Source organism: Cervus elaphus, chromosome 12, assembly GCF_910594005.1.
Source record: "Cervus elaphus chromosome 12, mCerEla1.1, whole genome shotgun sequence".
Classification (NCBI taxonomy): domain Eukaryota; kingdom Metazoa; phylum Chordata; class Mammalia; order Artiodactyla; family Cervidae; genus Cervus; species Cervus elaphus.
In genome coordinates this window covers 76611352-76634842 of record NC_057826.1, presented here as the reverse complement: position 1 = coordinate 76634842, position 23491 = coordinate 76611352, and the positions used below count along the sequence as shown (strand labels likewise).

The following is a 23491-nucleotide window of genomic DNA, read 5'->3' as shown; positions in this document are numbered from 1 at the left end:
TTACCACTTTGGGTTCAGCATACTATGGTTGAATATTTATTTTATTTTGGCCCTCTTATCAGTTATTCTGCTAGTTCCAAGTTAGAAGTCTCTAATGCGGAAGGAAATATAGATTGAGAAAGGAAGATAAAGACCGAAGTTCACAATCTTGTGGCGGAAAGTGTCTGTGATTAAACTGTACCAGTGCAGGTAAGAGACAATCAGCTCTGCAAATGCCCTGTGGGGGCCTCACGGTGTGACTGGGGCTGGAGGAGGGGCTGCGCCCCGGGAGGGTTCCTGTAGAGGCTGCAGGTGCCTGGGGAGCACCGTGCTGCGCAGCACAGAAGTAAGTGCCCGCGTCTGTGGTCCGCGGAGAGGAAATGTGCAGTGAGCTGCGGCGTTCTGCAGGGACTGTGGTGGCCTTTAATCTTCCTTTCTGCTTTGTCCCTGAAGGGACGGAAAACAGGTGGATGAGGCGGCCCCCAGGGTTCTGAAGATACCAATTCACACTCTGTGTGAAAGTGGAAAAGTTACACCGAAGCGTGTAGCTGGCTCCCTCCTGGAGACTCAGGGCTGGGGGACTCTGCTCCACATCCGCCCCTCGCACACCTGATGAGGAAAGAGAAACAGTCACTGAGGGTCACTGTAACTCCTACTAAACCCTGAAAGTGTCCTCCCCCTCCCCACAGATGATGAGAAGGATAGAAAGTCTGCAGGACTTGTCAGCTCCTCTCCCTCCCTCAACAATAGAGCAGCGCCTCACTCCTCCAGGTTCCCTGTGGGGCAGCCCCAACTCACAGCAAACCTGGGCAAACAGAAGCCCCAGCACAGCGCCTGCTAGCCTCTTCATGATGCTTCCTCTTCTTGTTGGGACATTTTCACTGCAAGACACTTAACTAAACCCTGAGGGAGGGAGTGTCACAAGTCGTTCCTGCTCCTGCAGCCAATCAGCTCACCCAACAAATCCTGCTCAGGTGACGCTGACAGGACGCCCCACCCCCCACCGCAACCAACTCAATGTGCTGGCCAGGGGCGGGTGAGAGGGGGAAATAGAAAAGTCGTTATTTTATGACTTAAGAGATACTTTCTGAGAACATTCGGAGAAGGCAGACTCTGATTTGGAATTAGGGAGAATTTTAGGGAAAATAAAGCAAAAATTAATTGTATAGCCCCATCTTCCTCTCGCATGGCATGGATACAGTAGATTCTTCCATAATGAAATGCTTTTTCCCAGAAGTGCTGAGGATCCAGCTTTTGTTTCTCTTATGTTCTCACTTGTGGTTCTTTTAAAGGGTGCTCATAAATCAGCACAGTATTGGAAGTTGCCCCTATTGGCTGGAACAATTGGCTGTTTTAAACAGTATTTTTTTAATTTATTTTTTAAATTTATTTATTTTTAATTGGAGGATAATTGCTTTACAGTGTTGTGTTGGCTTCTGCCATACAATGATGTGAATCAGCCAGAAGTATACACACGTCCCCTCCCTCTTGAACCTCCTCCCAACTCCTCTAGGTTGTCGCAGAGCACTGTGTTGAGCTCCCTGCATCATACAGCAACTTCCCACTAGCTATCTCTTTTGCATATGGTAATGTATACGTTTCAATGCTATTCTCAACTCATCCCACCCTCTCCTTCCCCTAGTGTGTCCAAAGTCTGTTCTCTATGTCTGCATTTCCACTTTTGTCCTGCAAATAAGGTCCATCAACAGATGAACGGATAAAGTTGTGGTACCTATATACAATGGAATATTACTCAGCCATAAAAAAACACTTTTGAGACAGTTCTAGTGAGGTGGATGAAACTAGAGCCTGTTAACCAAAGTGAAGTAAGTCAGAAAGAGAAAAATAAATATTGCATATTAATGCATATATATAGATTCTGTAAAAATGGTGCTGATTACTTGAAAAGTTATATATATTTCTTTTAGACTAGGGCTGCATAAAGAGCAATTTTAGTTATCTTAACCACTAGCTGGACATTGAAAACTGAATTGTAAGTTTTATTTTTATTAAAACATCTATAATTTTAAAATAAATTATTTTAAAGAAAATTTCTATCATAAATACATTTTTAAAACTGTTGATTACTAGTTTTGTATTCTGCTTGCTAATTTTAGTAAGCTGTTTTAGAGAAAAATAAGTGTTTTTGAAACCATATGAAGATAATTTTAGTTTGTGCTCTTATCTCAGACTTTGTAAATAATATCAATTCTCTGTCAGTGGATTTGGGGGTAAAAGGGATGGAAGATGAGGACCTGTATATTTTCACTGCAGTGAAAGTGAAGTGATCTGCAGGTACTAACATTCAGATGGACAGTTCAAGGATGGTTCAGTAGTAGCAGCACATAAGCCTGGTTGCTCCAAGGCATGTGGGATCTCAGTTCTCCAACCAGGGACTGAATCTGTGACCCCTGCATTGGCAGGCAGATTCTTTACCACTGAGCCACCAGGGTAAGCCCCATGTGCTGCTTGCACACCTGCATGCTAAGTCGCTTCAGTCATGTCCAACTCTTTGCAACTCTAGGGTCTGTAGTCCACCAGGCTCTTGTGTCCATGGAATCCCCCAGGCAAGAATACTGGAGTGGGTTGCCGTGCCCTCCTCCAGGGGATCTTCCCAACCCTGGGATCAAACCCCTGTCTCTCTCCTGCAGCTCCTGCAGCAGGCAGATTCTTTACTGCTGAGCCAAAGGGGAAGCCCCATGTACTGCTTAGGAAATATCAAAAATGATGAAAACTCTTTAGAGAAGCAGGATTTCCAGACCTGCCAAGAAAGTGAAACATTGTCATTCACTTAATTTTTGTTTCTTTCAAAACACTTCTTCATGGGAAATATGAATGTTCTAGACTAGCAGCAATAACATTTCCGATTTTTCTAAGAGAAAGAGTAGTTTGTTTCTGGTAAGTGGAACAACTATAACACATCAGAGTCTGGACTTGGCCCTGGATCCAAGTGAAAGAAGCCTTTGGTACAAGGAGAATTATTTGCATGTTTTCCACTTCTTATGTTGGGACTAGTACACTAAAACCAACATTTTATTGACATGAGGAGGAGCCATAACAAGTTATTAACACCTCTTTACTTTATTGCTATGCTAAAATTATGATTCTGACACGCCTCAAAGTTCTTCTCAGCTGCATCAATAAACTAGGCGCTTATTCCGTGTCCTCTTTTTCTTCTTTTCCTTATCCATCTTCTTCCCTTTCCCTTCCCTTCATTTTCCTCATCTCTCACTGCTCTCTGACTCTCCTTCTAGATGACTCTAGATTTGCTCTCGTTGACTGCTCCCCCACTGTGTCCCCCCTTCTTCCCACCAGAGATACCACACAGGTGCAGCCCCATCTGTCCCCGTGTGCCCCTCTCAGGATGCAGTAGTACACAGCGGTGTCTCTCAGGGTGACCTGGGGCAGGACCAAGGTGCTGGACTTTCTGTCTGAAGCTATGGTCAGAGAGGCTTTGCTGTTGTTCACTGTGCCTCGTAAGCCATGAATGACATACTGTGGACTCTGATTGGGATTTTGCCGATACCAATGTATATAGTCATCTATCCTGATGGTAGAGTGGTTACAAGGCAGGTTTACATTTTCTCCTTCAGCACAATCCATGGAGTTGGGCTGGGTGGTCTTAGCATTAGTCACAGTTCCTAAAGAGTCAAGAAAATAAAATTAGCCCCTGACCACAAATCAGTGTAATTCTGTGGATCAAGCATACAACATTCCCATAACAGCCTGGACCTCCCCCTATTCCAGTGTTTTTATCTATGTCCTGCAAAATATCATTGGTGTTTATTATATAGAGACCAAAGACACATGGCAAGAATCTGAGACTCTATAGCCTTTATCTCATGGGTCCTTTGCTCAGTAAATGCAGGGATTTCCTACAAACTGGTTACTGCTAAGTGGTCCTCTGGGATCATGGCTATGATTTAACCTGTCATGTAGAAGTTTGTGCTCCCTAGCAAATGTATAGATCAGTTCTCAATTCCATCATTATGAGGCTGAATAGAGCAGAGGGAGAGCAGAGAGCAAATAGCACTTCATGACCCTTTGCCCTCAAGTCATCCCTTGTAGACACAGAGCACTTACCCAAGGTCAGAAACATGGTTACTCCAGTCACCAGCCTCATACTCCAAGGACAAACCAGGATCAAAGGCTCACAGCTCAGATTGTGTCTGCTTCTGGGCTTGTTTCCACAGAACAGAAACAACTACTGCTAGTGAAGACTTAGAACCAGAGCAGGTATCAGTGTGTTGTTGCCAAGATCTGTCAGCCAATGATCAAGCAGTTCCTTGTCTAGGTCTTCCTGCCCTGTTTTAGTCATGTCCCCTAAAGAAGGAGAGACATCCCCAACTCACACGGTGTCTGCTGCCATCCTCTGTGAAGTTTAAAGTCTGGCTCTGTAAAAGGAACACCAATCACAATGATATCCAGAGCCATTGTCCTATAATTTGGTTTCTTAAAGAAATTGGCTGGTGTTCTATGAAGCTTATGGAAAACATTAATTAATACCAGAAAACTGTACTGAGCTCTGTATTGTAAGGAGATAAAATTTCCATCCGCATTCCAGAAAATGTATGTGAAACTCCAGAGCAGGCAGTGATGTTCTCTGGAGGACAGAAAATATTAATAATGTTGAGACTAAAGCTATACAACCTGGAGTTCTGGGTTCCTGTAAAGGTCCTGGAAATCATGTGTCCTCCACCATCTAGGTAAACATTTCTCAATGCATCTGTTCTTGATACAGTAACTGATGACTCAGATGGTGTCCGCCTCACTCTTCTTGAACAGTGATCTGGAATCCTCATGTTCTCTATGCCCATGCTTGTAGGCGCTGTGCACCAAGAATGCTGAAGCAGAGAGAAAGACAGGAAGGAATGCAAACAAAGTCGGGGTGGGGTGTAGGGTGGGTGTAAGTGGTAGAAAAAGTCAAGGGAAGAGACAAAAGCGTAAGCAATAGGGAAGGGAAAAGATAATCAGAGGAGGGAAACAGAGAAAGCAGTGTTCAGGAATGTACATGGAAAAGGCTTAGGCTGTTGGGCTAAGAGGCCCAGAATCCTTGGCCACGGACCCTTAGCCAGGGATTATAAAGAACAAGCTGTCAAAAGATAATAACATCTTCCCATTGTTGGGATGTTGGGACCACAGTAAAGTCTCTGTCAGGGAAGACCACTCATTCCAACTCCACTGACCACAGAGGGTGGTTCCGTCTGGATCCTTCCTTCATCATCTTTCTACTCTCATCAGCTCAAAAACGGCCTCAGTTCTCCATTCTAATCTCTGCAAATGGCAAGATAGGTTGTCTATAAACCCAACAACCATCTCCTCCCTCAAAACTGTACTAAGTGTAATACACCGCGTGTCACCTGTTATGTAAAGGACCAGTATGGGTGGTGAAGAAGTTATGCTCAAATATGGAGAGCAGATATTTTTTGTGTGCAATATAGGCAATATACTAAAACACTGAAAGGTGTGTTGGAATAAATACCTTTTCAAATAAAAGCATGCAAAGCTGTAGGTTTTAAATGTACAGACATCCTGCTCAGAAATATCTAAATTGATGGTGGGAGACATCAGAACCTGATATTGCGAAATGCACTGAATTAGAGACGCAGCCTTTAGAGGGAATGGCTTCTGTTGGGACTGTGGATGGAATCTACCAGAACAGTTTGATCTTACTCTTCCTTACTTTTGGATTTCTATTTCCTTTTTTCTTTCTTCCTTTTTTTTTTTCTGGAAATACTTCAGAAATGAAAGTGACTTTGTTGTTCAGCATAAAGGTATTCTAACCACAGGATAACTCATCCTTTTTAACATGAAAATAAACATTTAAACATTAAAAAAAGAGAAAGAGAATGGAAGTATGTCGTTTTTCCTTTTTCTTTGGCACATCAATGGAAAACACGTTTCCCTTTCCCTCTCCCAGAAAGGACCACCGTTTTCAGTTGAAGCAGCCCCCTCCAGTGACTGAGTAAGTGAACTGCAGAACTAAACCCAGGCCAAAAGCCCACTGGTCTGGCTCAGGAGTGAAGAGTCTGCCTGCCAGTGGGGAAGATGCCGGAGATGCAGGTTTAGCCTCTGAGTCAGAAAGATCCCCTGGAGGAGGAAATGGCAATACACTCCAGTATTCTTGCCTGAAGAATGCCATGGACAGAGGAGCCTGGCAGTCTACAACAGTTCATGGGGTCACAAAGAGTCGGACATGACTGAGCAACTGAACTGAACTGAGCTGAGGACATCAGGAGAAAATAAATGTTTCATTTTGCATTTCCAGTTTCATCAGAATCATACATGTGTGTCTCTGCATGTACTAATGGAATGTATTAGATAAGAGACAGTTGAAGAGGTATTGCAAAGACTCAAAATTTATTGTTAGATGACCTAAGATCTTGAAATGGAAGATAATAAGTACCTATTTTTCTGTTGTCTTACAGATTACCCTGGTTGTGAATTATACAATTTGGAGCTCTTATTTATTGTCCCACTGTGTTATTTTACCACATACCAGTGATTTTTTAAAATCAGTATAATTTGACAGGAAGCCTTATCTATCAGATATGACTTTCTCTAAGACTTCCTTAAGCAAAACTCTCAGATAGAATACAATTGTATGGCTCCACAGAATTTGTCACTTATCACAGCACTTACCAGCCCATAGTATGATCTGTTAAATGAGGGGACTGGCCTCAAGATCTACAGAGTGTGTATTGTATCACCTTCAAGAACTGAGCTGTTCTATATAGCAGCTACTAGCCACATGAGGCTACTTAAATTTAAATTAATTGAACTTAAATAATATTAAAATTTTAGTTCCTCAATCATACTGGCCATATAACAAGGGCTAAGTACCCACACCTGACCAGAGGCTATTGAATAGTGCAAATATAGGGTGTTTCCACCATCTCATAAAGTCCCACTGAGTGGTGATTCTCTGCAATGTAGGGTCTATGAGAACAAGGAACTTTGCCTGTTTGGTGTCACAATTAAAGGCCTAGATATGAGGTATGCACTTAATAAGTGTTTGTATATTAACATCACCATGTTCCCAGAAACTACTGGAATACCTGATAAATAGCAGATACTCAAGCATTTGTAGTATAATAAATAAATGGATGTGTCTGCATGTGTGAGAGTTTGAACTCAAAACATTCCAAAGATCAGTTTAAAAACACCCTTCCATGACTGTAATCAGGAGTTGCTTGTAGCTATTTAGAAATGTTGCTTTTGGAAAATTGTGTTAAAACTCCAGTCTGTCATAACAATTTATCACAGATTTGATGGCTCTTACAGAAAAAAAATGGTTCCCTTACGATCTGGAAGGGCTTCCTTAGTAGCTCAGTTGGTGAAGAATCTGCCTGCAGTGCAGGAGGCCTGGGTTTGATCTCTGGATTGGGAGGACCCCCTGGATAAGGAAACAGCAACCCACTCAGTATTCTCGCCTGGAAAATCCCATGGACAGAGGAGCCTGGTGGGCTACAGTCCATGGGGCTGCAAGAGTCTTAGCGACTAAATCAATCTGGAGGCCAGAAGTCTGAGACAAGGTGTCAACAGAAACATACTCCTTCTGAATGTTCTGGAAGGGAATTCTTCAGTGCCTCTTCTAGCTTTAGGTGACTCCAAGTGTTCCTTCACTTGTGACTGTATACCCCCAACCTTCTCCTCCATTGAGAAGGCCTCACAAGGCTTTCTCACCTGTGTGTTTCTTAAAAGAAAAATTGTCACTGAATTTAGGCCCTACCTGAATAGTCCAGGATGACCTTATCTTTCATTTTTTCCCCCATTTATTTTTATTAGTTGGAGGCTAATTACTTTACAATGTTGTAGTGGTTTTTGTCATACATTGACATGAATCAGCCATGGATTTACATGTATTCCCCATCCCGATCCCCCCTCCCACCTCCCTCTCCACCCGATTCCTCTGGGTCTTCCCAGTGCACCAGCCCCGAGCACTTGTCTCATGCATCCAGCCTGGGCTGGTGATCTGTTTCACCCTAGATAATCCACATGTTTCGATGCTGTTCTCTCGAAACATCCTACCCTCGCATTCTCCCACAGAGTCCAAAATTTTGTTCTGTACATCTGTGTCTCTTTTTCTGGTTTGCATATAGGGTTATCGTTACCATCTTTCTAAATTCCATATATATGCGTTAGTATACTGTATTGACCTTATCTTTCTATCCTTAACTTTGTTTACTTTTACAAAGTCTCTTTGTCCAAATAAGTCACATTCACACTTTCTGTGATTAGGATGTGGGCATATCATTTGGGAGCCCTCTCTCCATCCCACTATAAGGTCTTTAATGTCTTTGAAGAATTGTCATGAAAATATATGAATGAGAGAAATCTCAACATTTCTTTCAGAGTCAAAAGTGAATCTGAATCTGAATTACTGCATAATATGGAAAGAGAAAGAAGCAAGTTTCGGATGCACTGGAAAATGAAGATACCATGAGTTAACAAAGTTTTTTGAAATGCACTCTCTTGGGACAACTTTTTCTTCTCAGGCATATTGGATTTGGACACCAAAATGAAGACAAACGTAGCAATGCTATGTTAGTGAAAGCTTCTGCCCCATCCTAAAAGAGCAAGGAGTCTGGAGAGCACTTGGGGTTGCTTTTAAAGTTCCCTGATCTTCATGCAGATCAGGAGCTCTGCTGCAGTTTACACAGAAGGATGTAAACTGGGACAGAATAGTCACCCCTTGGAGAAGGCTGCCCTTTCCCATTCATACCATCACATTTACCGTATGTTATCTCTAGATCTTGGGGTGAAAAGTAGAAATTTGCTAAATGAGGAGAAAAAGACCTGGCTTTGCTTTGGTTTATGGACTAAAAGGGAGCTCAACATGCTTAGTAGGAAATGACTCCACAGAATACATGTATAAGATAGCCCTTATTCACTAATATTCTTGTCAAAGCAATTTTAAAAGAGGACCAGATAGAAGAATATTTATAATAAACTGTTACAATTATTATCCTATGAGATTTCAGATAAGAAGCAAATAATACTGCTTGAACTGACCATGAATACTGAACACAAATGTTCATTTTCACAATTACATGGAGAATTCATTCTGGCCAAAGAGGACAGCATCTGCAAAGGCTCTGATTTAGGAAAGAGTTTAATATGTCTATAAATGGTTAGAATTTTAAAGTGGTTGATGTACATTAAGGAGTATGTGGTGGAAAAGGGGGAATGACAAAACTAGAAGCAATTTAGGGGAAAACTGTACAGTCTCTTGTATTTCTTAATATAGAATTTGATCTTTATATCTTCTAATGGTTCCTCATCACCCAACGATGACCAGGAAGTGATACGATTATATATACATTTTATAATAACTCTATGATCATGTAGAAGTTAGATTCAAGGAGTTGAGAGTAAAGCCAGGAAGAAGCCTAAGAGGTCCCTGCATTTACACAAGAAAGATGCACCAAATGGCTGAATTAGAAGAGTAGCGAAGAGTTTGGAAAGGAGGAGATGGATGTGGGTGCTACACAAGAGATACACTGACGTGACCTCGATGTTTATGGAGGGTGTGTGCTTCATTACACGCTGGTGCCCATCTGCCGTAGACGGTGTGTTTATTCTAACAGGGCTATTTAAAAGGGCATGACTGTATCTCTATTAATAATCAAAATTAAACAGACTGTTTCAACTTCAGATCCATTTGAGGATCTATATGTAGAACAAACTAGGTATATTTCCAAAAGCCATGGCATTCCTGCAGCTAATAAAATAGAATTCTGAAGCATAAAAATTATTAAGTCACTTTCCCTAGATCACTCAACTAATTAGTGGCAGATTTGGAAATATAACCTAAGTTGTTGTGTTCTGCTAACACAGCACATAAGTATCTAATTTATCATGTTCTTACTGTTAATGGGAAATTTGTTCGTTAGAGTGCTATGTTCAGAGATTGGGCGTATGACTAATATGATAATATTAAATAAGTATACAAAGTCATGTTTGCTATGATTGTTTGGTTTTTTCCCGTTATTGAGTCCTGCTCCCACTTCTTGTCAGATTTCTATACTACAAGAAAGACAGAGCAGTAGACAAAATTCACTTACCAGAGGAAAAAACCCCCACCTCATGCAACAATTCCAAACTTTCTGTCCAAGTTAGCTTATTACTCTCCAGGTTCAATTTATCATTTGAAGTCGATCAAGTTCACATCTGGCAGGCAAAAGATTAAAAAGCAGCCAGTTCTCCTGAATCCTCTCACTCATGGTTTCTGCATTTCGAAGTTTACTAATTGCTACAGCAATGGCAGGTCCTATGGTGATTAGGCTTCTGCACAGTTTAACCCACGATCACTGAGGGGAGCAAGGAGGCTAGTGTAGGCCCCACAAAATGTTTGAGTAGGACACCAGGTGGCAATGCTTCAGCTTTCATACTTGCTGCATGCACTCTGCTGGAACCTGATTCTCTAGGAGGGAAAATAGAAAAATTGAGATAAAGCATTCACCAAGGGGTGATATTCGAGTAAAGATGTGAAGGAAGTTCAGAGATACACCGTGTGGGTGTTTTGGGTAATAGCGTTACAGTAGCGAGGGCAAAGGCAAGGGACACAGGTCTTGATATAGAAAGATGTTTAGAGTGTTTACGTAATAATATCTCTTCTTTCTCTCTAACCGCTTATTCTTCCTAGGACACTATTGCATGAGAAACTTGCTAAAGCATTCAGCTGAATATTCGTTGGAAGGACTGATTCTGAAGCCAAAGCTCCAGTACTTTGGCCACCTGATGCAAAGAGCCCTCATTGAAAAAGACTCTGATGCTGGGAAAGAGTGAAGGCAGGAGGAGAAGAGGACAACAGAGGATGAGATGGTTGGATGACATCACCAACTCAACCGACATGAGTTTGAGCAAACTCCGGGAAATAGTGAAAGACCCTGAAGCCTGGCATTCTGCAGTCCATGGGGTCGCAGAGTCAGGCACGACTGAGCGACTGAGCAACAACAAAGCATTCAGCACTGTTACCTGGTTGGTGGATGATTTCCTCATATACTGATCCTGGGGCAATTGTGTCTATGGTTTGGCATCTTCTTTCCTGGTTCCCTTTAACTTCAGGTTTTAACTAGTAATGTCACTGCCATTGAGACATCCAGCCACCCTGGGGTCAAGTGCTTCTCCATAGTCCAAGTCTTTCTCTTTAGGAGCCCTTTAAGCTGTTACACACTGCCTGGCAATAAAAACTAGAGAAGCTTATCACAGTTAGAGAAGTTACGTCTCATTTCTCACAGATTAACAACTTGGGAACAATAAAATCATAGTTTTGATATTTAAATTAGATAATGAATCTGAAATGCATCCTACATTGCCTGAAATATAGTAAGCACAATAAATATCAACTTTCTTTTTTCTAATAAAACCTACCTTTCCTTCAATGTTCAGGTCTGTAACCTTCTACTGCTTTTTTTCTCCCTCTATATCAGGTCAGTGATGGGAGTTTCTAGACAGATACTTAATCACTTATTTTCCTGGAGACTCATTACTCTTCTCTATACTTTTAGGGTTATATCTACTAGCTACACTGATGCATTGATACTCTCAGGGTGCAGAAAAGACATGAAAGGAACACCCAGAGGAGGTAGGTATTATTTTGATTCCCTAGTGAATAATAAAATCAAGGTCATTTTTGTATGTTTACTGGCTATGGATGTGGATATAATATTTCTAATTGGATCTCCAAGATTTTTTCCGTTGTTTAACTATCTTCTTTTCTTTTTGATTTATGAGCTTTTCATATATCCTGCACTTGAGTTCTTTTTTAGAAATATGCATTGCAGATATGGTCTACCAGTCTGGAATTGACTTTCTACCCTCTTGGCAGTTATTATTTTTTTTAATAAAGACTATTTAAAAATACACTTTCTTGTTCATAAGAAGCTAGCTTGAAAGTTTTGTTTGTTTTCTTTAAGAACTGTAGAACTGCTTTCTTTTGGTGACTGCTATTGCTTCTGATAAGAAAGCAGGTATCATTCAAATGATGGTTCCCAGAATATAATATATCACTTCTCCCTGGGTATTGACAAGATTATTTCCACTTAAATAGACCTTGGGATTCTTCTTCAATGCCTTGCAAACTTCTGCCAAAACCACGATGTCCCATTTGCAGAATTCCTTATTCATCTTTGTGGCATTTCACAAAGCATTGCTCCTGAATAAGGACCTTGTTGTAGAGGAAGTCAATACAGCAGTGAGTGGAGGTGCCTCCTATAAGCAAATAGGTTATGGAATGGGTAACAGAAGTAGGTATAAATTCCAGCGACAATTATCTGGTCATTTTCAGTAACAAAAACATAAAATGTTATTAATGTTTTTCATTTTGATATGAACATATTCACACATACATTAAGAATTTTTAAATCCCCTATCTCATTTTCTTGCCTGTAGTAACATAAAATGTGCTAATATAAGTTAATCTTATAACTCATTCTATCTCAGTTATTAAGATACAGGTTTCAATGCAAGAGTTTGATTTAGCTAGAAGAGGAAAGAATATCACCCAAAAAATGGATAAATGAACTTGGTATAATTTTGCAGAAGGGAGTTAACTTATACTGGTTGAATGAGGAATTATTGCAGCAGAAAGAATAGTTTTCCTGTTGACTTCATGACAAAGTTGTGTTGTTAAAAGAGGTACTGATGGATGCCTAGTTAACAAATCAATTAAATAGTTAAGCTATTGCAGTAACTTTGTACTGCCCCAACCTAACTATCTAGAAATCTATTTGGAAGGTACTTGTCATGAAGTAGCCATATTTTTATATTCTGCTGGCTGGTGCAGAGCTCCAGGCACTGTGGCAACTCACACAGGTTGCTGCTGATCAACTACATCATCTTATTGATGACACACAACTCTTCCACCTCCCACCAGATCTCCAAATCTTCTGTTCATCTTAGGCCAAGTATGCATGTAGCATAACATCAAGTGACACTCTTCTCCTCAAGGTCAGTCGTTCTTGTGAGACACTAATGGAGGTGAGACAAGTTTTAGTGTGTTATGCAGGTTCCATTATCCTCATGTTCTAGTATGTCCTTATGAGTCACAGTTTGTCCATGCTTTTGTCTGCACCCACTTTCCCTCACAAATATTACTCTAGCTGGCTAACAGTGAATTTGGTCTCAACACCAGATACAAAGATAACAGCTTTGTATGGACTCCTCCAGCTCCAGCAATTGCCTGTGTTCAAATCTCAATAACTGATCTCTTATTCGACACCACTAGTGGTTCTGATCTACTGATTGTAACTTCAGTGACACAGAGTCTAAGAGGAGAGGACTAAGGAAACGATTTTCATGATGAGTCCAGATAACTATAACTAGACCCATGTTTGTCATGTGAGGGTCTTTAGGTGAAGCTGCCACTTTGATGTATTATGGGGCAAGTATTCAACTTTAGACAATGCATGTTCTGTATGATTGTTTTAAAGTCAAAAATTCAAGACCGAGAATGTATTAGTAGAAAGTTACTCTGGACACCTGTTTCCAAATGACATGGAAGGAGTTTTTGTTTAAAATTAAATCCTCTGATCCAGACCACAGATGAAACAACCACAGGACTACCATTTCTTGTCTGAGATCTGCAGGTGTGCATTTCAGCTGGGGTCTTGCAGCAGGGGGGCTCTCACTTATTAAGCTCTGGGGTTTTTGTACAGCTTTTCCCATTACTTCAAGCACTGTGAGTTCCCAGACTGCACAAAAGTACTTTGCGGAGTCTTCCAGCTGTAAGGCTGAAATGGTGAGGCTGATGGAGTTCTGTGCTCTCTGGAAGTTTACAGAGTAGCGGCCATTCCTTGCATTCCGGCCAGAAGATTCCTGACGAATAAGGAAAGTCATCTCTCCACTGGGAAGCTGCTTGTACCAAAAAAGGTAGTGCGTGTACCCACTCCAACTTATTTCATACCGACAGTTCAGAATGACAGATTGCCCTATTTGACTGGTTATGTATGGCTGGTCTTGAGTAACTTTCTGGGCCACACCAGATCCTGTGGAAAAAATCAGAAAACCGAGCTGAAGTAGTGAACAAAATAAAGTAGGAATTAGACTAATTTGAAACCCAAAGAAAACTCAAATTGAAATCATAATAAATATGCTTTTCTCCAACCCTCCTTTTCCTCCCCAAGTCCCTGTGAAGTACCACGTGCCTGTGTGCAGTCCTTTCACCCAAAACAGTCGCACCCACGTTTGGGAGCATCCCTACCAGAGAAGGTGAAGGCCAGGAACACCCAGAGGAGACGGGAGAGTGGCATGAGGCATGGATTCCCCTGCACAAATGTGCTCAGTTCTGCCTCAAGCTGAGGGTTCAGTGTCTTTGAGTGCCTGGCAGCACATATACATACTACCCGGTACCTGCGTGACTCCCCCAGACAGGAAGTGGGGGTTGTCGTGTTCATAGACCACGTGGTCTGTGCACAGATGAGAAAAAGTCTGACTCACCACAGACCTTTATTTTGTATACTTTTCTTGCTCTGGTCAGGAATTACTTGGTCACTAATGACCTATGCAATATCTGAAAGGGGCCTGAAAAAAACAATTCTCATGAAAGGTTTGAGTTGAGCAGAACAGAGGAATAAACAAGTTGACATACATTGGTAATTATTCAGCAGAATAACTTTACCAGTCCATTTTAAACATAATTTAGTATATGCCATGAACCCTTCTTATAATCTATTTACTGGTCATCATTTAGCCTATGCCTACTCTCTTCCATCCAGAGTCTAATGACTCTTTTAAGAAGCTCAAAGACCTTCAGCTTTCTTAGTGAAAGGCAATCTTATCCAAATAGTTTATATATCTCTTGTTTACTGGACTCTAAGGTTCTAGTTAGGTTTTCCTGTACATAAGTTACTTCAAGATCAAACAATAACAAATCAGTCCTTCTGACTTTCAGAATCTATTCCATTATCTATGTTTTTATGAAATTATAATAGGAATAAAACACTTTTTGTACAGCTTTTCCCATTACTTCAAGCACTGTGAGTTCCCAGACTGCACAAAAGTACTTTGTGGAGTCTTCCAGCTGTAAGGCTGACATTGAGTCTTACTTATTAGACTTTGAGAAGGATCAGGTCATTCAGACCTGCTGCCTCCCAAAGTGGAATCATACTTATTAGATCATGTGGCCTAGAGTTGTCCTCATGTCACGTTTTCTATGTCATTGGCCCAAAGAGGTCAGTCTCACTTGTTAGTGGCTCATTATTTTTCTCTTTGTAAAATAAAGTCAATAGAAGCATGCCAGATCTTTCTGTGACACAATGCTACAATGCACTCCTGCCAAACTTGGCTTCTACAGGCTGCAGACACTTAGTACCCACCAATACCACAGAAGCTGGTGACTGTAGCTGGTGATCTGCACACTGGTACAAGATCATGTAGAATGTAACTGTCAATCTTCCATCTGGTTTCATTGTTTTAATGGAAGAATTAACATAAAATAGTTAAAGGCAAATAGACAAGAAGAAAGGAAAGTACAGACTCTAAAACAGTGCCAGTCCTTTAATTTTAGGACAAGATAACTAGTGATGCAGGAATAAAAGTGTGTTTTTAGTTGAGATGTCTACTCCTCTGTCTCATTTCACCTCGGAGTGCTGATAGGCAGCTTATGCCCTGGTTTGCAATTATTTATAACTAAGTAGAGACCATGGATGCCCACAGCAACCTAGGCAGCAGCATGATAAAATTTTATATATATATATATATATATATATATATATATATATATATACAGAATGATTACAGATATAAATATAAGGAAATTTATATTGATAAATTTTTATCAAAACTCAGAACTTACTCTAATTCACCAGTTTTTACAGGCACTTTTTTGATGCATAGCTCTATGAAATTTTATCACATGTGTGGGTTCTTGTAACTGTCACAGAAATTACAATACAGAACTGTCCCATCACTCTAAAAAATGTCCCTTTGCACACGTTCTCACCCCTGCAATCCCTGATCACCCCTGGCAGCTACTGCTCTCCTTTTCATTTCTATATTTTTCCTTTTAAGAATGTCATGTAAGTAGAATCATACCTTATGTATGGAATCATTGTGGATCATAATCATACTATCCAATAAGTGTTATACATCAAATAGCTTTCTGAGATAGACCTTTTTCCACTCAGCATAACACTCTTGAGATCAATCTAGCTTATTGCAGTAGTCTGTTCCTTTTAATCACTATAGACTTTTCCCAGCTAAGGATGGTTTGACTTATGCTTATTGACTTTATGGTGGTGAGAAAGCCATATGCATTCAGTTGAGAGCATACTTTGAATTTTGATCTTTTCCTGGGCTAGCACCAGGCAGCATGATATTCTCAGGTGATGCTGGGAGTGAGCTGAGCATCTAGTTAGCCCCAGAATCAGGAACATAGACAACCTTTCTGTTCCCATACAACCTTTCTGTTTTTCACTCTCAGTTCAGCAGTCAATAAATTACATGAGGTTTTGCTATACTTTACAGTAAAATAAACTTTGTGTTAGATGATTTTTCCCAACTGTAAGTTAATATAACTATTGAGCATGTTTAAGCTAAGCTAGGCTAAACTAAGATGTTTGGAGGTTAGATGTAGTAAATGCTTTCTTCTCCTTAATACAATATTTTCTACTTACAATGGTTTATTAGAAGGTAACTCCACCATAAGTTGAGGAAGATCTGTAAATAATATGTCTATTTATTCATCAGTTTACCCAATGAAGATGTTTGGGCAGTTTCCAGTTTGGGGCCATCACAAAGAGAGCTACCATGAATATTCATCTACAGATTTTTGTATGAACATAAGTTTTTTATTTCTCAAGCATTAATACCACAAGTGTGATTGCTGAGTTGTAAAGAAAGTGGATAAAAAAAAAAAAGTGGATAAAGTTTATGTGAAACTGATGTACCGTCTTCTAGAATGACTGTACCATTCACCCACCAGCAATGCATGAGTGATCCAGTTTCTCTGCATCGTTGCCAGAACTTGGTATTGTCAGTACTTTTAGTTTTAGCCTTTATGACAGATGTGGAGTGCTATCTCATTGTGTCTCTAATTTACATTTCCTAACTACTATTGATGTGAACCTTTGTTCATATACTTATTTATATGCTTTTATTCCTACTACATATCCTCTTTGGTAAAGTGCCTGTGTTAGTATTTTGTTCATTTTTCAACTGGACTGTTTGTTTTCTTCCTATTGAGTTTAGGAGTCCATTGTATTCTGGATACCACTCTTTCGATGGAAATATAGTCTGCAAACATTTCCTGCCATTCAGTGGTTTGTCTTTTTCATTCTTTTAATAATAACTTTCACAGAGCAATCATTTTTAATTTTAATGAAACCTAAGTTTTTTTATGGGTTGTGCTTTTGGTGTCATGTCAAAAATCTGTTTGCCTAACACTACGTTATAAAGATTTTCTCTTCTGGTTTCTTCTAAAATATTTATAGTCTTACATTTGAATGTATGATCCATTTTGAGACTGAATTCAAAGTTTTGTATAAGATGTGAGATTTAGGCCAAGTTCCAATTATTTGTGTATAAATATCCAATTGTCCCAGTATCATTTGTTGATAAAACTGTCCTCTGTTCAATTGTCTTTGCACCTTTGTCAACAAATCAATTTTCCCCACTTGTGTGAGTTGACTTCTATACTCTTACTCGGTGACATATACTTGCCAATGATTTTTTAATTATCCTTTTAGCATTTGTAGTATGGTTTACTTTTTCATTCCTTGTATTCATAATTCATGTTTTTCTCTTTTTCCCTTGATACTTCTACCTCGAAACAGATCAATTTTATTAATCAGCTTTCTCCCTGTGTGAGTCTACTTCTATAGTGTTACCCAGAGGCATACATTTATTGACAATATTGTTTTATTACCATTTTCACACTGCAGAATCTGCATATGATTTTCTCATGTGTATAAGTCATGTTTTTGTTTATTATATTGATAATTCCCTTGATAATTCTAGCTAGGAATAGATCAATGTTATTAATCATTTTAAGAAAATTGACAATATTTAATGGTTATTTCTATTGTTTGTTTTAGAGTTCACCAATCTGAATTTTTAAGTTTATCCTTCTTTTAGATTATATTGGGTTTTATTTGTTCTTTTTCTATCTGCTTTTGTTGAAAGGTTTTATAGTCATTGTAATTGCTTCTTAAACATACATATGAGTTGTTTTAAATTTAGTGCCTAAATTCCAAATGTTTGGGAGTTTCTAGAGACATTTTTTCTAATTGATTTTCTATATCCATTCCATTTTGGTGAAAGAATAAATTCTGTATAATTTCAGTTTTCTTATATTAAGACTTCTTATGCACAAGCATGTATATGTGTGTATTTCACCTGCACTTCAGGGTGTGTCTGGGGCCTCGGCTGCAGGTCTGGGCACAGGCTGCAGGTGCCTGGGGAGCACCGTGCACTTGCTGCACAGAAGTATGCGGCTGAGTCTCCAGGCTGGGAAGTTGCGATGTGCAATGTGAGCGGTTTGGCACTCTCATTGAGGGAAACTGTGAGTCTTCCCTCTTCCATTTTATTCACAGCTGAACATATGGCTATCAGGAATGCAGGCCCTTTACCAGGGTATTGCTGGTACCACAGGAAGTAATCAAATGCACTCTTCTCATAATTACAGTTCAGAATGGAAATCTCTCCTTCCTGAACTGTCAAAGATTGAGGGCTCTGTTTCACCTGCTCTTGGTCACTTTTTTCCTTCTGTTGTCCACTCACCCCTGCTTAAAAAGATAAAAAGTCATTAGGTCCACAAACTGGTATTTCTTTCTTAAAGTTTCTATCTGATGAATTTGCCCATACTCCAATTTTCTCACTCCCCCAAATTAATGAGATATCCTAGGGTTTCTCCATCATAACTCACAGTCTACTTGAAGACACAGAATTAAGAATGATGCTTCCAGCATCTTGTCCATTGTTCCTGGCACCAAAGTTCAATGACAGCTCAGGTTCTTCCTCTGGTCTCCTCAGCCAGCTAGAACTCTGACTTAAGGTTCATACCAGCTTTAATTCTTTCAAGAGGCCCCACCTTCTCACAAGTACTTTCAACTAAAGCTATTTTTTTTTCAAAGCAAGCACTTCTTGATTTTCTCTATGTTAGACTTGCTCAAAATTACTTTCAATGAAAAGCAGAAATCCCCTCCTTACATATGGAATATGCTTAGTTTAGAATTTCTCACTCCTATTCCTCATCTTCTTTTTCTTCACGTATCCAAGAAGGTTAAAAATCATGTATCAGGACAACTAGATATCTTAACAGGGATTACATTATTTTACAACGGAGAAGAGAGGGATTCCCATGAAATCACAAGATGAGCATTTCTCTTTTTTTAATTACAAATTAAAGCCTATTGAAGATAGCAGTTCATGTTAGTCACTCAGTCATGTACGACTCTTTGCGAACCCATGGACTGCAGCACACCAGGCCTCCCTGTGTATTACCAACTTCCAGAGTTCACTCAAACTCATGTCCATTGAGTTGGTGATGCCATCCAACCATCTCCTCTTCTGTCGTCCCCTTCTTCTCCTGCCTTCAATCTTTCTTGGCATCAGTCCTTTCCATTGAGTCAGTTCTTCACATCAGGTGGCAGAAGTTTTGGAGTTTCAGCTTCAACATCAGTCCTTCCAATGAATATTCAGGACTGATTTCCTTTAGAATGGACTAGTTGGATCTCCTTGCAGTCCAAGGGACTCTCAAGAGTCTTCTCCAAAACCACAGTTCAAAAGAATCAATTCTTCAGCACTCAGCTTTCCTTACAGTCCAATTCTCACATCCATACATGACTACTGAAAAAACCATAGCCTTGACTAGATGGACCTTAGTTGGCAAAGCAATGTCTCTGCCTTTTAAAATGCTGTCTACGTTGGTCATAACTTTTCTTCCAAGGAGCAAGCATCTTTTAATTTCATGGCTGCAGTCACCATGTGCAGTGATTTTGGAGCCCCCAAAAATAAAGTTTGCCACTGTTTCCACTGTTTCCCCATCTATTTGCCCCATCTATTTGAAAGGTAAAATAAATAAGGAGCATATGTTTTTGAAGCCCAGCATTTTGTCTCTGAGCAAACTTTGATGTCATCTCAAATTCAAAGAAAACATCGTTACAGTCAAACAGGAGAAATAATAAAAGTTCTCATTCCTCAGTCAAATCCCATCTACCCCATCATTCTAAGGGGAACATTGATTGTTTGTTAGACTTCTGATATATTTTATTTTTCATTTATTCATTCACTAATACATCTCAATATATATTTAATGAGTGCTGCTAAGTGACTACTTAATATTCAATACTTGGATCTCAAGAAGGAAAGAGACAGTTCCCATCTTCAGTCAACTGAGGCCCAGTACTCAAGTACAATCAGATAAAAGCTACTAAGGAGAAATGTGTATCTCTAAGATGTTACAAAGAAAAAAGTAATAAACTCTGCTTCTCAATTCAACCAGGTAACAGTTTTAATGGAGGCGATACTTGAACTGGAACTTAGACCACTACTACATTTCCCATAAAGATGGAGGACATGAACCCTAGGCACAGATTAACTAAGTGTGGTATACATTTATATTAGAGAAGCTAAATGTGGCCATATCCTTGAGGACAACATGTATTATTCAGAGAAGTGTTGATTTTCAAAGCCATATTTTCAAACTATTAGACTACAATATACATCCATACTACCTAGGTAGATAGATGGATAGATAGAAACATACCATACATTCATGCATGATTGTTAGATGTAAACGGAACCATAATAGGAGATAAAACTTTAGTAGATTTTTAAGGGATCCTTTCTGGCTACTTGAAGAATATGTGTATGTGGGACTAGCATTACAGTAATCTCTGAAGCAGCATTGCCCCTTTTGTGGCCATAGAGAGAAATTACGCTGAAAAAAATGTATATAGCTTCTTAAAAATTCATGTTCACCACCTATGAACATCAATCAGAGCACTGAAATATGTAACCAAGTCTTCATCTTGAATCAGTGATTTCTTGAGACAGAAGGAGATATTACCTTGTTGAAATATTGACCCTCAGACTGAGTCAGTGTAAGGAGCTGTCTTTCTTCCCATAATGTCAACAGCAAATCAAGAAGAGCCCTTTATACTGAAGAGACCATGTCTTTAAATAGATTCTAAATCAGAAAATTTGTTATATATTCTGCCCACACTTAATACTGCTGTCTTTTTATTTTTTTGTTTGCACACTGATGACATGACTTTAGCTTGTTTTTGTTTTTGCATTATTTATTGTATCTATTATTGAGATAGTAACTGTACAGAAATATTTAAGACCCCAACAGAATGAAACAATAAGCAAGTGAACTAGAACTATTCTAAAAAGACCCTTTATAATCATACATCATGATCATCTAGGATTTACTCCAGGTATGCAAGGATGATTCAGTATCCTAAGATCAATCAATGTGATACACCGCAACAACAGAATGAAAGATAAAAAACACATAATTACTTCAGTAGATGCAGAAAAAGCATTTGACAAATTCAATATCCACTCATGATAAAAGCTCTCAGTAAACTTGATATGGTGAAAATGTACCTCAAAATAATGAAGGTTATTTATGACAAACCAACAGCTAACGTCACAATCAGTTGTTTTAAAAAATGAAAACTTTTTCTCTAAGACCTTAAACAAGACAAGTCTGCAAATCTCACCACTTTTATTTAACATAGTACTGGAAGTCCTAGCCATAGCAATCAGATATGAAAAAGAAAGAGAAGGCATCCAAATCTGAAGAAAGAAACTGCCGCTATTTGCAAATGACATGATGTTGTGTATAGAAAATTGTAAAGTACCATCAAAAAGCTATTAGGGTAAATAAGTGAAAGTAATGCTCAGTAAAGTTGCAGGGTACAAAATTAATATATAGAAATCTTTTGCATTTCTATACACTAATAATGAATTATAAGAAAAAGAATTTAAGAAAATATCCAATTTACAATTGAATCTAAGAGAATAAAATAATTAGCAGTAATTTCAACAAAGGAATTGAAAGACCTGTATTTTGAGAACTATAAGAATTGATGAAAATGATTTAAGATAATACAAATAAATAGAAAGATATCTCATGTTCATGAACTGGAAGAGTTAATATTGTTAAAATATCCATATACCCAAAGCAATCTACAGATTCAATGCAATCCTCATCAAATTACCCATGGCATTTTTCACAGAACTAGAAAACATAATCCTAAAATTTTTATGGAACCACAGAAGACCTCAACAGCTGAAGCAATTTTGAGAAAAAAGAGCAAAGTTGAAAATACTGCACTCTCTGATATGAAAATATGCTACACAGTTGTAGTAATCCAAAATTGTATGGTACTGGCACAAAAACAGACATAGATAAATGGGACAAAATAGAACCAAAATAAACCCATGCACCTATGATCAATCAATCTATGACAAAAGAGGCAAGAATACACAGTGGGGGGGAAGACAGATTCTTCAATAAGTATGTTTTGAGCAAACTGAACATGTAAAAGAATGTAAAAGAATGAAACTAGAAATTTTTCTCACAGTATGAATAAAAATAACTCAAAATACTTTAAAGACTAAAATGTAAGAGCTGATATCATAAAACTCCTAAAAGAAAATATAGACAGTGTGCTCTGTGACATTCATCTTTATAATATTTTTTTTCTAATCAAACTAAACTCTTGCAAAGAGAAGAAAACCATTAACACAAAGAAAAGGAAATCTGAAAAGGAGAAGATATTTGCAAACAACATGTCAACAAGGATTTAATATCTAAAATATATAAAGAACTTATACATTTAATATCAAAAACATGATCTTATTTTAAATTAGGCAGAGGACCTGTATAGGCATTTTACCAAAAAAGGCATACAGAATGTTTGACGGGAGGATTCTTACGCGCTGTCTCTCATGAGTCCTTTGTCCCTCTTCAAGCGGAACAGCACGCTGCTCCCAGGGACTGAGGTCATTGTGTGAGGCAGGCTTGGGTCTCCTTTAGTAAACATTCTCTTTAGAACAAAACTGCTTAGTCTCATTCCCCTTTCTTGAGATATGGATTGTCTCCTGACCTTGTGACTAACATTACCCCTTGTTCCCTTGGTAACAGTTGCTGTAAGTTTGGTTTTCTGATCTCTATCATTCCCGAAAGAAGTTTCTTGTACCACAGCCTATATATACTCATAGAAAAATCATTAAAGCACCTTTGCTCCATCAGAGCTTAGGTCCCCGGGTCTTTTTTTGTGTGTGTCTCTCTCTCTTTCTATCTTTTACTTTCTTATCGTTGACTCCGTACCACCAGGCTCTGGTCCATTAAAGGACCCCAACAAACAGGCACATTAAAAGATGCTCAATATCTTTAGTCATCAATAAAATGCAAATGAGAACAACAAATGAGCAAATCACCTTACTAGGGCTGTCATCAAAAAGGCAAGAAATAATGAGGGTTGGTGAAGATGTGGAGAACAGGGAATCTTTGTGCACTGTTGGTACTAATATAAATTGGTGCAGCCTCTGT

At 39.0% G+C, this 23491-nt stretch overlaps 3 gene segments (V, D, J or C); all 3 read right to left on the bottom strand.

Moving 5' to 3' along the window:
* Positions 1-3207: 3207 nt before the first annotated feature.
* Positions 3208-4136, bottom strand: LOC122705781. The segment is given in 2 exon segments: positions 3208-3620; positions 4063-4136. Coding segments are annotated over 2 exon segments (453 nt in total).
* Positions 4137-4731: 595 nt separating this feature from the next.
* Positions 4732-14293, bottom strand: LOC122705780. The segment is given in 5 exon segments: positions 4732-4823; positions 8168-8178; positions 13246-13250; positions 13654-13970; positions 14186-14293. Coding segments are annotated over 5 exon segments (474 nt in total).
* Positions 14294-18285: 3992 nt separating this feature from the next.
* On the bottom strand, positions 18286-18899 carry LOC122705779. The segment is given in 2 exon segments: positions 18286-18707; positions 18848-18899. Coding segments are annotated over 2 exon segments (474 nt in total).
* Positions 18900-23491: the final 4592 nt, after the last annotated feature.